The 16,461-nt window shown below is 41.4% G+C and overlaps 1 protein-coding gene across 1 annotated transcript; it reads right to left on the bottom strand.

Moving 5' to 3' along the window:
- Positions 1 to 1,082: 1,082 nt before the first annotated feature.
- On the bottom strand, positions 1,083 to 14,481 carry nmd3 (NMD3 ribosome export adaptor). The gene is made up of 16 exons (XM_080458956.1): positions 14,385 to 14,481; positions 13,892 to 13,991; positions 12,516 to 12,650; positions 12,310 to 12,406; positions 11,376 to 11,456; positions 10,724 to 10,852; positions 8,001 to 8,091; positions 7,251 to 7,329; positions 6,716 to 6,812; positions 5,584 to 5,701; positions 3,891 to 4,036; positions 3,499 to 3,611; positions 3,335 to 3,407; positions 3,024 to 3,130; positions 1,701 to 1,771; positions 1,083 to 1,514 (listed from the first exon to the last, which is right to left on the bottom strand). Exons 2-16 carry the CDS (start codon positions 13,933 to 13,935, stop codon positions 1,381 to 1,383), a joined length of 1,515 nt encoding a protein of 504 aa, XP_080315082.1. The 5' UTR covers positions 13,936 to 13,991; positions 14,385 to 14,481; the 3' UTR covers positions 1,083 to 1,380.
- Between the last annotated feature and the right edge of the window lie 1,980 nt (positions 14,482 to 16,461).

Raw genomic sequence — 16,461 nt, 5'->3', positions numbered from 1 at the left:
TCACACACACACACACCCACACCCACACACCCACACCCACACACACACACACACAGAGGGGACTCACTTCATTCACTTTCCCAAGTAGATCTGATTACCATTCACCACCAGCTCAGGTTTTGCGAAAAACTAAACGGGCTCTCCTCCGCCCTCTTCAAGTTAAAATGTGAAACAAGTGGCACAGACTGCACGTTCCTCTGGCATCTCAGACTGGAGAAAGACAATCAGGAGGGAGCTCTGCACAACCGGCCCAGAAACCGGATGAACGAACCCTCGAGTCATCTGAAAAACAATTCTTGATATTTCCAATATCGCCACTATTTTTGAAGTTTTTCCAGATACTTAAGATCAGTTTCCTGAGATCAGAAACCTGAAAACATTTTTAAAAAGCCTTACATTTTTTTAAACACACAATATATGAACTAGAGATTAAACTAAATAGAGAATTTAAAAAAAATTAAAAATTCAGTTTAGGTTGAATGAGACTTTCAATGAATGAAATAATTTCTTAGTATCATTCTAATCTGTTTGAGATGCGCCTGTAAAGCAGACTAATGAATAATTGGGTGTCGTCACTGTATTCATGAACACGATCCAAAACACTGGCAATAGTATACTTTGGTTTCTACTTTTCAGAATTTTGTTTAAACTCCCTGCAAATATTGAAATATAACCAATCATTTAACTACAAAGTATCACCCCCTTCCTCAATATGGGAGAATAGCATTTTGAAAAGCTCCCGATTTGACAGCATAATTGTGTGTTTGCAGTTTGAATAAAACTTCTTGTTGTAAAATGTGCCACTTCGCATCACTGACATTTGCATCCGTTTCTCATCACTCCAGATCATCTGAGGACACGGCTACGATTCGCTTCAATCTCATTTGGAGCTCCGGTCTCGACTCATCAGAGCAGGTGCTAAAAAGCCCAGAGTATTTGAATATCACCCACTGTAACCAAATTACACTTTTTACAGACTGTTTACTGCCAGTGGGACTATTTGACTGACTCCAATCCCATTTGTTTATGGTGCAGCGCTCCCTCTGGTGGATACTCGCAGCATCGCACATGAAACTTTCCAAACAAGCATAGAAAGATCAATTAAGTCATCTTAAAGATCATAGATTTATTTTAAGTGAAATATATGAAATGCATGTTCACATTGTTCCAAAAGTTTATGACAACAAAGTGGAACAATACATTTTCTTAAGTCAAATCCGGCAAATGTATTTGAATAGTTTTAATTCATGTAACCATAATATGAAAACCACGGGATGTTTAGATCAGTCTTCACGTCTAAATCAGATGTGTGTAACTGTATCATGCGTCTTCGACAGTCCTGTGCGTCGCAGAGAGGGCATCGTATAAAACGACACCAGTCTACTCCGTCATCATGTCTGCGCCCTCTCCTCCTGTAGCATCTGTTAGACTGAGCTCCTCCATCATCTCCATCAGGGAGATACGAGGCGCGCCGTCGTCGTCGGTGTCGCTCTCCACCGGGATCTTTGATGCGTCTGAAATGAAAAAGTCACAGCACCTGCTCATGAACTCTGCCGTCGATAATCCGCAATAAACTATTGGAAACGAGCGCCAACGGGAGCCTGAGCAGCTGCTGTCCTCAACAGCAACCTCAGTTTAAACTCTTAACATGTGAAATCTCTCGGCGTATCATTGAAGGGGGAAAGTGACCAGCTGCTCACCTCTGTAAATGTTGACATTCTTCCTCAGAGCCTCATCTTCCTCCAGGTCCTCCAGGAAGTCTTGGTATTGTCTGAGGGCAGAAAAACAAATTAACAAAGACGCCATCTGGCAGGACGAGACATTCAGCGGATATCTGGCTCTTTTGGCACATAAACTAGTCACCATATCCTGCCTTCGGTCACCATCTGAAGTTTATGCATTTTTGGTACTTTCCCCTCTTGAGGCATCTGTGTTATCTTTGGCAAAAAAAAATAAAAAGTCTTCACAGGTTAACAAAGAACCCGCAGGGACTAAATCGCCTTTGACGGTTTTCAGTTTCTCTTTTTTTAGTTTTTGAAGTTTCAGGCTTTGCAGTGATGCAGTTGTATGAGAAGGTTTGAGAACGGGTTCAGCTTGGGGGGTTTGCATGATGATATGATCTCCTTGTGCATGTGCTTCCGTCAAGTATTTCCTCCGATTAAAAAAAAGAAGATTTTTCATAGCCTGTAAGAGTGAATGTGTGTGATATTCCGCCTCTGTGTTCGTTCAGTCAGCTGGCAACGACTCAAGAACTCTGTGACCTCAAGTTCAATGAAGAACAGAAAATGTGTTCAAATTAGCTTTGTAGGAGCAAAGTAGGAGAGCCAACAGCCCAGGCGGGCTGGGTGGTCACACTGAAGACCGATTTCTGTTCCGTCTTTTTAAAAGAGCTTTTACTTGTGAGATTTCATTAAGTTGCACAAAACGTTTGAAGAGTGCTTTAGGACTATGTGTAGCAAACATTTTATTTCTGTGACATTTTTAGTCTGAAAATGGTAAAACAAATAAAAATATTTAATTTACATACATTTCTGTTGAGTTTTGTTTTGCACAAATTCTATTTTTTTTCTAACTAAATCAAGTTTCCCATTTCCATGTGTTAAAACATACACAACCTCACATGACAATTTTAATCTAATAACTAAATATTTAACTGATTTATGACACAACAGCTCCTTAGCTGAATACAATCCTGAGCCATTTCACAATAAAATCATATATCTTGTGTCATTTTACATTTTCAATTACAATCATAATCTGTGAAGAACAAACAAAGAGAAGAGTAAATGTGGTCTGTCCAGCACACCTCTCTGGAGCTTTACTGTTGTCTAAAAACACATTAATTAGCAGAACTCGTTGCGATGACCCAATGCCGCTGAACGCCTATTTACCCCAGGCCTACACTTTAGCCTGCATTTAAAGACACTGTAAACGGACGTATTAATAATGTTAAATTAAAAGCAAAATTTATGGGCAATAGGACAGTGTTTTGAAGTTATTCCTCATGAGCCTCCTTGTCTTACCTCTCATCATCGGTGTCCATGCCTTCACGGTCTCTGGTCATCTCCTGCAGTTTCCAGTTCCTGCGCTTCACCCTCCGGCTGCGGTCGTAGCTCTTCTTGATCAACACCTTCGATCGTCCACATCAAGCAAGTTACAAAAGGCGGCCTATGTTTTCTTTTGTCAAAGCAATTACATGCAAAGATCCCATTTATTCTGATAGCTCTATAAAATAATATTCCATGTTGCCACCAGGGGTCAGTGTTCATCAAGTCAGAAATAAACATCAAAACTCTCCAGTTAACGGAGCAGTTCAATAAATCAAGTGTCTCACCACATCAGGAAGGTGGTGCGGGTTCATCTTGTTCAGGTGCTCATCGTTGATGTTGGAATTGGCAAAGTCAAACCTGAAGAGGGTGAAAGTAAATCGATTCAATCAGTGTCACATGAGGGATGTGACCAACATGTGAACTACCCATAAGCCCCTCCCGTGCTCACCCCATCACCAGGTCTCCGATGTTCAGCAGGTGTCCCAGGAATGTGCGGCAGTGATACTGCTGGCTGGTGTCCAACTCAGAGGTTTTCTGCACCCACACCTCAGCCAGGGTGTGCTGCGACACGCACATGAAGGAAAATACATTAACGCCCCCGTTTCTCCACTTTCTCCACACAGTTGTATCAATAATAGCAGAGCGAGAGAACGGCAGCGAGAGGAACCTGCAAACTTTACTGCCACCAAAACAAACACGACACGGTGTTTGTCATTTTGGCTCGACTCCCACAAACCGGTTGAAGGATAATGAAATGGTTTGCCATTGATTTTGCTTCCAAGGAAAGAGCAATGTTCCCCCACAATGCAATCTGTTACATACACACACACACACACACACCTTGTTGGATCTCATGCCAGCTCCGGCACCAAGCTTCTGGTTCCTGATGATGTCCAAGTCAATAACTATGAACTCCTCCAGTTGACGTGGATTACAGAGGCTGTTGAAAGGGTATCGCCAGTATGTGTTTCCATCCACCTCGGCAACTAGTGAGCAACATAATAACACACATCTATTATTAACAGGATGACTCTCATAGAATTCACCGTAAAACTCGGGAACTCATGAGCATAATACCAATTAAACATTTGACCTGTTCTCAACTCAACAAAGCAAAACAAAATCGGACATTTTAGTTCTTTTATCTGAAAGGGTTAAAAATAAAAGGAATCCCACTTGTCTGAAAATGCATTTTCATCCTTAATACACTTCAAATAAACTCAACGGGAAAAATCCATTCTTGTCTCGGCTGCAAATAAACCTCAAGCAGATAAACAGAAACACACATTTTCTAATACGTGACTTAATTGCCAACCGCCGCTGAATGTGCTCGGCAGCCTTGGGGCCGTTTCTGCTCTGCAGCCAGCTCAGAAAAGCTTTTGGTAACAGAAATAGCCAGCTCTTTGAAGAGCAATCAAAAACGTGTGTGCTGGCTGGAAATGTCAGAATTTAACTGCCGAGCGTCTCGGCCTCTCACACAGTGAGCGATTGCACCGGATCCACAGGAAGCATATCATCACCAATGGACTCTGTACTTGTATTAGTTTTAAATGCCTCCAGATACAAAGATTTCGGTATGACGGCGCACACTATGCACCTGAAACTGAAAATATGGATGAGTTACAGAGAATTCATGTCCTGCCAGCAGGAGGAAGCAGTTCGGTTGGACCACTACGATGAACACGTGGTCACCAAACTGAGGTCAAATCATTTGACTGCAGCTGTAAACAAGATGCTCTTTTCATGTTGAACACTAACAGGACATGCCAGATGTGTTGTGACATCAAAACAGCCAAGAATCCGTCCATCTGTTCCCATCTAAAATGGTCCGATTTCATCCCATCAGATCAATAATTCACAGGACCAGCACTTCCAAGTAGTTTCATTGGTAAAGAATTTAGTAATCGCTCACTTCTCACAAGATCCAAAGCTGCTGATCAAACTGAAAGACACAGATTCACGCAAAAGCTCAGAAACTTAGAGGCAGACAAGATGGATTCTTGAGCGATTCCGTTATACAAGCTGCCAAAGCCTTACTGAGACCGAGTCATAAATTATGTGGCTGTGTTTCTAAAAAAAAAAAAAAAAAAAAGGAAATTCCAAATCGTGCTGTTAAAGTCTGCGTAAACAAAGTTTAGAGCTTTTTTCTAAATACTTGAGTGCTTAGATCACGTCGCACATTTCATCAAGATCATGGAGGTCCACACATTTTCCGCTTCCAAGACCAGGTCAATTATCTACCTCCATTAAGGAAACGGATTGCTAGTTCAAAATGAAGACGGGACTTTTTAGACTCGTGTTCATTTAAATTGCCGTGCAAAACTCAAATCAGGAAGGACTTAGTCACTGAAAATCGACACGAAATAGATTGAGGAAGTTACCAGTTGCTTGCTTTGCAACGCTGTGAGTGTAGTACGCAACACATCCAGTCAGGTTGTCAAGATATTGTGACCTCAGTCCCACCAGGGTAGATTCAGAGTTGAAGCTCGGTGTCAGGGGAACCTGTTAAACGTCTGGCTGTAGGAATACTCACCCTGCAGGGTGGAGGGATCAATCAGATGGATGGTGCTGGTGACACGGATGCACACACAGACCTGACCCATGTTCCCCAGGCTCTGCGCCAGCCGCGGTGAGAGACACACCACATTGTCCTGGAAACCAGACACGGACGCATAAAGGTCAAACTGAGGTTCAGGAGAGAGTGAACGACTTTAAACCTGCGACATGAGACACAAGAGCTTTTTCCCCCCCCTTCAAGAAAAACCTCTAATTCATTGAATGTGACTCTGCATGCCCTCCATCATTCAAATATGCCGTGAAAACCATTGTAATAGGTTTTCTTTTTTTTTTTTTTGCTATTTGAAACTAAAGACTAAAGCGACATGTCAAACAGGATTATGCAGCTATTGAAAATGACAAACACAAACAGGAATCTTTTCAAACTTATGTCAGTTAGTCACTTATTCTAAAAGTCAAAAATTTTAAAAATCATAGAAGTTTTGTATATATAAGAACTAATATCTAAAAATAATGTTTAACTAAAACAAAAACATTGGAAGGAACATTACATTTCTGGCTTGTGCAATGAGATAAGCAGAAATACAGTAAGGATGAATGGCAGCAGTGAAAATATGCGATTAAAGCTGCACTAACTAAACCAGATAATCCTTGGATCGTCACTATGCAGAGTTGCTATAAAACACAGTCCAAGAAAAGCAGTCACAAGCTCCAGCTGTAGCTGAATTTGCAGAAATAAGCTAGACTCTGCGGCTTTTAGGTGCCCTGTCACAAATTAATTAGGTTTTCAAGTGAAAAGTTGAATTTCTAAAAAGGGGGATAGCATGGTGCTTCACAGCAGGAGGATGGAGGTTGGAATCTGGCCTGTGGCCTCACAATGTGGTGTTTGCACAAAATGGGTACTCCCATTTCTCACTGGAGTCCACAAACATGCCTTAAATGTCCAAGGGCCTCTCTTTATTAGTCCTGATATCCTGCTATTTATCCAGTACAGTCCAAGGGTCCCTCTAGACAAACCAAGTTTATAATACGGGTGGAAAGAGGATATTTAACAGTATTTCATGCCAAGTTTGCATTTTCTGATCAGAGAAAAAATTATTCCCGGCTGAAAACAGTGACGCGCTCATGAAAAACCTGATGGTGCATACCTTGCAGACAGGTACAATCTCTACAGAGAAGGTGCTCTTATAGTTGTACGTGTTTGAATGGATATCATGGGAGATGAGACGTTGGGATGTCTTTGACCTTTAGAAATGAAAAGAAAGCCTTTGTTATTACCTCATACATTATTCACAGACACAGCAGAGTCCAAGTCGGACAAATCCTGAGAGTAAAAGGGGTTAAAATGCAGTAAGACGCTCCATGTTCATGGATAAGAGGAGCACATTGAGCAGTTTAACATGTCAGGAGGTCTGAATGAGTTCACTCTCTTTTTTCATTTTTGTCTGATGAATACATTAAGCACACAAAAAGTAAATACAGCAAATAGATTTCACTGGATTATAATAGACATTTAATCAGAGCAATCATTAAAAACCACAAAGAACCAAGAGGAAACAAATTATGTCCACACTTTCTTCAATCTATATCACTGAATGGAAACATAACATCCGAGAACATGCAGCGATGAATACTGATCTTGTATCCGGTGTTTTCACAGCCACAGACCGAAGTGATGCTCACCTGCAGGGCACGGTGCACTGCAAGAAGTCCAGCATCTTCTGACCGTGCTGCTTGGTGCCGTAATAGAAATCAATCCCATCTAAAAAGGGAGAAGAGCGATACCATCAAATACACTGGGCCAATAAATTCATCACCGACGTGCTTCGCCGGTCGACACATACGCAAGGCACACGAGGAAGCACATGGAAGAACAATGTGGCAGCCACATGTTGTAACCTCAGTAAAGCTTTTAAGTCATGCCGAGACATGGAGATGATTTACATTAAAGCCAAAGCCCCGTCCCAGAGCACAGAGAGCGGCTGCTGCCGAGCAGACACTGGGTGTGCAGAGTGTGTGTCAGTGAGAGTATGGAGTAGCAGTAAGGTACTTGACACTGCCAAAAAAAGGCAAACTTGCACTGCAGGAAACCGGGAGAGAAAACCTGCTTTGATTGCAAAACCCTGATTAGATGCACGGCCCCTTCTGAGGCCCACATGAGGACAGCTGTGTGGCGTGATTGGCGCCGGCGACAGGCATGCATGACTTGGTGTTCGGTACGGGGAGAGATGATTAACCCTCAGCACCTCATTATTTTCTGCCTCCTTCTAATCCACCTTAGTTTCACTCCTGACAAATGAGGCAAAAAGTTTCCCGCTTTACAGAACAAATTGGGCAACAACTAAAGAAACCTCCTCCCCTCCCTCCAAGACATGCACACTGCCATTCATTAAAAAAAAGAAAAAAGAAAAAAGAAAAAAGAATTCGACTCACCGTGGATTTCTTTGATGTTGAGGGAGTTCTGATGGAGTTTGTGCTTCAGGATGAGCTGCTCTAAATAGTAGAATGTCTTTTTATGAAGAGTCTGTTGAAAATAAGAAACATCTTGGTCACATAATCATCCCTCCACATCTCGACACATCGAGCCCATTTACATAACAGTTATCTGATTATAAGAAATCCTATTGAACTTATTTCTCTCCAATACTTTCATGTCTTTTTTTGCATGTATACCCACTGATTTGGTTTGTACAAAAAAAAACAACTAAGAAATGTGAAGTAACATGGAGGCAACATGAGCAGATAAACAAAAGACAACAAAGGTGACACGGAGCAGCAGAAAGTGGAAGAAGTGACACATTTCATGTTAGTTGAAATCGAAATCCAACAATAAACTGAAGCATTAAACCCGGGGTTTTCAAATAGCGCATTTCTGAAGTCGATATAGAGGGGTCAGGTGATTCGACAATTGCAATTATCACTCACGTCTTTTTTTTATAGGCCAAATCGCCCTAAATAAAGCTATTGCATGAATGTATTGTCGGGCTCAAAGTGGTCTATGAGCTGTGTCAACGAGATTCTGGACATTTTACAGAAATCCACTTGGAAATTATATATGGCTGAGAGCACAATTTAACTGATAAGCTCTCAGCAATTTCAGTCCGTTTGATACCTCCTTTATGGAAAATTGACTTTATTTTTGTAGTGCTTTTCCTCTACTGTGCGAGGTGCTCAATCCACCCATTGAGAGAAATGTGGGGTTTAGTGAATTCCTCAAGGACACGTCAACATATGGGGGATCGATCCTGCAACCTTCAGCTACACGGACTGAGACGCTACATACCGTATTTTCACGACTATAAGGCGCACATAAAAGTCTTAGATTTTCTTCAAAATGTGCGGCGCGCCCTATGGTGCAGTGCGCCCTATGTGTGTGTTGTTGTTGTAAAGCGGACGTAGTAGTGAACACCATGAGAACGTTAAAGGGGGAAGTGTGGGCGTGGATTGTATATAAATGAACGGGTATGTGCGTTATGCAGAACATCGTTGTTTTAACAACCCTGAAAATGGCGAAGAGACACGCTTATGAAGCACAGTTTAAACTGAAGGCCATCAGCTACGCGGAGGAACATGGAAATCGAGCAGCCGCGAGAGAATTTAAGATTAATGAATCGATGGTTCGCAAGTGGAGGAAGCTGGAAAACGAGCTCCGACAGGTGAAGAAGACGCAGCTGAGTTTCCGCGGACATAAGGCGAGGTGGCCCGAGTTGGAGGAAAGACTCGAGCAGTGGATCATCGCACAAAGAACGAGTGGGAGAAGCGTTTCGACGGTCACCATTCGACTAAAAGCAGTAACGCTAGCAGAAGAAATGAAAATTGAACATTTCCGCTGGACATCGGTGTGAACCGGCCGATCAAAGTAAGGCTGCGAGCGGCGTGGGAGCGATGGCTGACCGATGGAGACCACAGTTTCACTAAGAGTGGAAGGCAGCGCCGGGCGAGTTACGCCACAATTTGCAAATGGATTGTAGATGCTTGGGCTAGCGTGTCTGCTGGCACTGTTGTTCGAGCTTTCGCAAAAGCCGGCATCATTTCCAAGGAGCCGCACGGCACGGAAAGTGACTCTGACAGTGAAGAAAATGAACCTGGTATGTTTGATGGAGATTTAGCGCAGCTGTTCAATTCAGAAACAGAGGATGAGGAGTTCGATGGGTTTGATTGATGACGATTACAGGTAAAAAAAATGTTAGTACTTTGTAATCAATACTTAAATAAAGCACAACCAAACTCAGTTTTGCTCCCGCTCTATTTTTAAATACGCACACTTGTATGCTTGTGTGCGTGTGTTGTTGTAATGCGGACACCATGAGAACGTTAAAGGGCGAAGTGTGGGCATGGAACCCGCGCCCTATGAGCAGGTGCGCCTTATGTGTGTGTTAAATGCAGTAATGGCACACATAACTGAGACTGCGCCTTTTAGTACGGTGCGCCTTTTGGTCGTGAAAATACGGTACTATAATTTATAATGGCCTAAAGGTGAAAACACGCTCTCGATTAGCCCTTTATCCCATGATCAATATGATCACATTCCAAGACCTTTAAGAAGTTCCCTATAAAGAGTTTAAATTCCGATTCATCAAAAACCCCACCTGTATTGAGCTTTAACGGCACCTTTCGGAAAATAAACTGCAAAACACTGAGATTCAAATTGTTTTAACTCCATTCAAAGTAGTGATTCTACTTTCCTCCAAAACAAATGTTTCATTAATCAAAGTGGGTCAAAACAAGAGAAACCCAAACCTTTGACAGCATGAGATAAAGCTGCAGATACTTCAAATGTTCTTTCAAGTAAGAGAAGAAAAGACTGAAGTTGTGATCAGTCCGTCCCCTTGTGATGCTCAATTCAAGGTAAAGACAGGCCACACATCAGGGACTATTGTCTTTTTATGTTGTCACTTTTCAGATAAATGAGTGTGATTATTTATAGAACGCAGAATCCCAATTCCAAGGAAACGGTTGTAAATCATTTCATCTACAATTGGGTAGTCATGACTTTAGGGGTTATATTTCCTGCTCAAGAAAAAGAGCCCTGTGGAGAAGGAGATTTAAGAACATATCAACTCAAATGCAGCATGGAGATACCATCAGACGTCTTGTTGAAATGGCAGCAAATGTGAGTCCAGTTCAAGTGTAAGCGGAGACGGCCAGACACCAACCTTCTGCCGAACTTGGACCACGGCTTTCCAGAAGTCTTTGGCCTCCACGCGGTGGCAGTCGTCACACATCTGGTACTGCACGACAAACTCCACCACAAACACCTGCTGCAGGATCGCGCCGTTCATCACCTGGAGAGGCGAGGGCAGCAACACGTTATATCTTGAGGCTCGACCTCAAGCACAAACAAAGACAAACACTTTGTTCTTCAAATCTATGGATCAAGCTGTTCAGAGAGAGGGGGGAAAAAAAAGAAAAGACTATTGACAGCCATCGAGAATGCAGCATTATAAAGAATCCCCCAAAAGCACAGACAAAGGTGTTGGCTCTGATAAGCTTGGGACTCGGGTTCTCGCTAAAGGTCAAGGAGATGAGATGACAGCCAATGGAAAGACAAAGTCACAGCACTCAGCTAAAAACACACCTATCAGTTGTTCGTCCTTTGGATGTTAACAATGTCTGGATTTCAAACCGTGAGGCTATCCCAACAAATCACCTTTTAGGAAGCAGTCTTACAGAAACAGACGGCAAAACAGATGGAATCAACTGCCTGATAACCTTTGGACTAAATGCCTCTAAGCATATTTAAACAGGTTTTTAACAAAGTCTGAATGTCACCTTCCCACACTTATCACTCCTGCTCCGTTTGCTTACCTCTTTCTGGATGGTCAGCTTCAGCTTAATCCTCTTGGAGTGCGGCTCTGTCCACAGGAAGCCGGCATCAATGAGACGCACCTGAGAGGGAGAAGAGGTGCTGTTCAATAGACGGAGTGGCAGAGAGCTCCCGCTGATCTCTCTCACACTCACACACACACACACACACACATACACACACACACACACACACACACACACACACACACACACACACACACACACACACACACACACACACACACACACACACACACACACACACACACACACACACACACACACACACACACACACACACACACACACACACACACACACACACACACACACACACACACACACACACACACACACACACACACACACACACACACACAGTGGTGGGAAAAGGCCATATTATGAAGACTAATCAGATGCTTGGGATGGATGCACGGTTTTTATAATCTATCTTCATTTTCACAGCGCTTTTCATAATGGTCGGTAGAATTCAGAGTGTTTTTACAGGAACAAAAAAGAGGAAAAAGGAACACTTGCCATAATTGCAAAAATTTGGCTTTTTGTGTGTTTCGAACTTCTTGTTTTACGCTGTTCCTTTCAGGGGTCGCCAATGGGGATAATCTCCCTGCATCACACCCTATCCCCCACCTCCACCACTCTTACAACCATTTCCACGTTCATCTTTACGACGTCCAGGAATCTCCTTCAACAGGATTTGGTCAGTATGTCCACTGCCTATGTTTTTGAGGCATGGCACTAAGTATTGCACTATTTACCTTTAAAATATGCAGAAAATAAGTATGCCCTAAAACATACATCTCAGCATGTTGAATATAAACCACATGCCCAAAACTTAACACTGAATATCTTGAAATTCAACCTGTGATGTCAATTTAACTTCATTTTGGAGACAATTACACCAATTCAGACTTACTTTAGTCATGGAGCTCTTCAGTTTTTTTAAGCAAAGAGTCAGAAGCTCCCTGGACTCCAGAGCGCACTGCATCCAGGTGGCTGGGGGCTGTAAATACCTGCGGGGAAAACAAAGAGTATTGACACTCCAGAACTAGTTTACCACCTGTTCACTCCTTCTAAACAAGAAAAATGAGATAGTGTGTGTATTGTGCTGTACAAACTAACCGTTCACACTGTTTGCAGAAGTGCACTGTGACTTGTTTGGGGATTCCTTCAGAGATGTCGACCTGAGTCCGCAGGCAGGCCACACACATGTTGGCTGGGTTGGGAGGAATGGGGACGCCACAGGTACAACACAAGCTGAAGAGGGGGAAAAAAAAAAAAAAAAAAACACCCATGAAGAAAAATTATGGAAGTTTTGATGAGGATGACATCTGACATTCGTCAGGGGCAGACTGGCCGTCAAAGCTAAAGGACATACATCCAGGTAGTCTGGTCATTTTTGAATCAATATGGCCCAAATAATGTTGAACAATATGACAGGATTGTTGCACCACCACTATAAACTACGCTGTTGAACACAATGTACACCAGGGAGAAGGTAGCGACAAAATAGCGACACATTTTTAAATTGTTTTGCTGATATCTGAAAAAAACACAATTGTATGTTTTGCTGTATTCATGTACAATTTTCGGATCCAACAAATGGCCTTCATGACAACTACCAACATTCACACCTTCATCTGGTTCAGGTGGTGTTCAAGCAGCACCTTTGGGATCGGATCAAACCCTCTGAAAAACTGCTGGTTTGGGGGCGCTGTCGCTCAGAACAAACACTGACCAGAGAGGAAGTAAAGAAGAAACACGGCCGAATTGATTGATCCTGACCGAAACCAGAAGCCCCGCCGTCTGTTTATTTACTACCAAGGATGCATTGCGCTCCACGTCACGTCCCCTCACCCCGCCTGTTACAAAGACCATTTGCATGAGAACCGAGACCCATGTTTTCAAGGGAACCAGAAATCACTTGTTAGTTCCAGGTCAGAGTTCAGGGGCGCGTTCGAGACGCCCAAACAAAACGGTCTGTCGCCAGAGAACTCTGATCCAGATCAAACTAGGAAATGTGAACGCGCCCTTAATCACCAAGTTTCTGTTCACTTGAAAGAATATTTAAAATTATTCTGATGACAATTCAGACGCCTGCAGTTTTGTAAAGTTTCTTTCAGTAAGTTTGCAAGCAATGCTTAAGGGAAGGACTCCTATAAATTACCAAACAGAAAGATATCTACATAGATATAACTCCAGGATGTGTAACATATAGCATGAAAATAAAGCTTCAATCTGACTTCTGAATCGTTACACAAACCATAAGCTGGAACTTGAACCGCAACATGCACATAGTTTATCATGGAAAGTGATTAAAAGCTAGAAGCTTATGAGGGACAGTCCGTTGTGTTGATGATTTTGGAAACTCAGCATTGACAAGTAAAAATCCACATCTCATTGTCAGGAAGTCCTGCATTAGCAGGGTCTATCTTGGTGAGACGAGTGTTTTCCTTGGATCTGAAACAAACACATGGTGATAGTCACATAAAACTTACATGTTTCCTTGACTGCTTGGGGCAGGAGCCTGCATGTACTCCATGGCTGCAATCTTCAAACAGCCGTGTGTCAGTGGATGAATGCGTGGCCCGGCGATCTCTGAAGACGAACACAGGACATGTGAATATAACGCAACAGAAGTTTAGAGAGCAACAAGGCCATTATGACAACACGGAATGTAAGCGTGTAGCTAGGTCAGAACTGTGAAGTTTGTTTTATCAGTAAGGGACGAAATATTAGTGTAGTTTTTGCTCTCAGACTTTGAAATACGTTCATTGATCCGAGGTAAGAACAGCGTTATTGTAAAGATTGACATTTATAAGTAAAGGGGAGCTGTTGATGCTCTTCCGTCTCCATGAGACAGTTAGCATCGCATGCTAAAGACCCGTTTAGCGAGTGACTCAGAGATATTCGTGAGGAAACAACCAGCAATCGTCATCCTAAAGTGTTCGAGTACAACCAAAGCAACAAGGCAGCGATGACAGAACTCACAATAATAACCGAGATGTGAAATCCACAACAACCCATCCAGGAAAATCCTCCACGTTTTTCACAGCGAGGAGCCACGATGAGGTCCTGTAGGACCCGGGGCTGTCTTCTTGGTTCGCCTGAGTAGAATTCTTTGAATACATTGACGTTATATTTTTAATGCAAGTCATTTACACCAGTGTGTAACTATAACTATAACTATAATTATAACTATATATATATATTTATCAAGGTGGGCCAAGGTGCATGTCTTAACTTAGTCAACTTTCTCTTTTTTTAATGACCGATGTGTTTTTTGTAACTTTTTATTTTATTTTATTTTATTTTATTTTATTTTATTTTATTTTATTTTATTTTATTTTATTTTATTTTATTTTATTTTATTTTATTTAGTTTAGTTAGTTTTTGTTTTGTTTTGGAGGGGTTTCTCTGTGTGCTTTGTTTGTATTTTGCTATGTTTTGCTCTTTCTATTGATGTTGTCTTTTTACTAAGATTATAACAGACTAAATGTACTTTTGTATAACTGTTGCATGAGCTGTTGGAAAACCCAATAAACAAAGTGTTTGTTCTTCAGTGTGATGAACAACCTCGCTCTGTTGTCATCACTTTCCATATATTATATCAACATTCTTTGTTTGTTTATTTGTTTTATTATATATACTATAAAGCAATTGCGTGGCATTATTGGTCATAAATAATTGTGATAAACATTGCTTTGAGGTAATCTAGCATTTATCTATTTATCAAAAATGGGTGTGATTTTGTTTTTATGTTGCCATGTCAACTTGTATTAACTGGATGCAATAAAGAACTGTTCATCGTTATTGATCTCTCTTTCATCTTACTCCCAGGCCTTGGAATATTACATGACTCCCGGTTTATTGCATCAAGTGTAAACAATTCCATGCAATGATCAGCAACTTTCGTAAGACTCCAGAATGTTTAGATAAATTTGGTTTTTGCCTCGTCTACTCCCATTCCAACTATCTAACAAAGACTACCCTTGATATTACAGTAATCACTTACAAATAGGTTTGTTGTTATAAACTTGGTGCAGCTGGAAATCCAGTAGCATATTTAGCTGTGGGGTTACTGACATGATTTATTGGATTCTCAAAAGTTAAGAGTGTGGTTTTAACGTTTCAGGTTTTTCTCTCTGCGTGCACCTGTAGTATGGCTGTTCTTAGGTTGCATTCAGGTGCAGTAGGAAATTTTATAGCTGGAAGTCCCGTTTGTCCTGCCCCGCTGTTCCTACCCACGAGCAATGTCAGAAACGGGGATTATATTAAATGATTATGTTTGAGGGGTTGAGTGAATGTTCAAGGTTACGTTAGTGTTGCGGCTGTCCTTGTACTCATCAAAATATTCAGCAGGTTATCACGTTTTTAGCCATTTAGAATAACCAATTTGCTTAAAGTGCATGGTCTGAACATACAAACTCAACACGCAGCATTATCTATCAGTTCAAAAGTGCTAAAGGAGAAAACAATAAGACGTGTTTTATGAGAGACATTTGCAGGGGAACAGAGAGTATACGTTTTCTTTTCCTGTCAAATACATGCTCAACTTAAAACTACGAGACAGTAGTAATGACATTTTGAAGAACACTTTTTATGTGGGGGAGCAATACAACAGTATAGTATTTCGAAATTCTGCACAAGAAAAAAAACATGAAAAAGTATATATTATTAATGAAGTGAGTAACAATAATTAATAAAATTCACATAAGAGATACGGTGGAAGTTATCTGGAAGATGTACCAATATTTTAATTTTCTTATGGCTTTGCTTTGTCGAAGCTTGTGTTTATTTTTCTGGGTTAACATTATGGTCCTGAAATTGCTTGAGATTTGATAAGGTTTGACAATAAGGCATGGAAATAAAAGAACTTTGAACATTAGTTTGACAGTTATACAACCTTAATGTATATTTATGTATAGACTCTTTTTTAACGACAGTGTATGTTATTGTACTGGTGTAGATTGTTTGTTCGGTTGTTTGAAAGATCAAATTTTGGTGTTACACAAGCAAATTTCACAATGGTGTTTTAACTGTACACTGACTTTACAGGCTTTTCTGA

The sequence above is a fragment of the Lipophrys pholis genome (assembly GCF_963383615.2).
Source record: "Lipophrys pholis genome assembly, chromosome: 3".
NCBI classification, from domain to species: Eukaryota; Metazoa; Chordata; class Actinopteri; order Blenniiformes; family Blenniidae; genus Lipophrys; species Lipophrys pholis.
The sequence above is the reverse complement of the archived record's forward strand: the minus strand, read 5'-3'. Positions and strand labels throughout refer to the sequence as shown.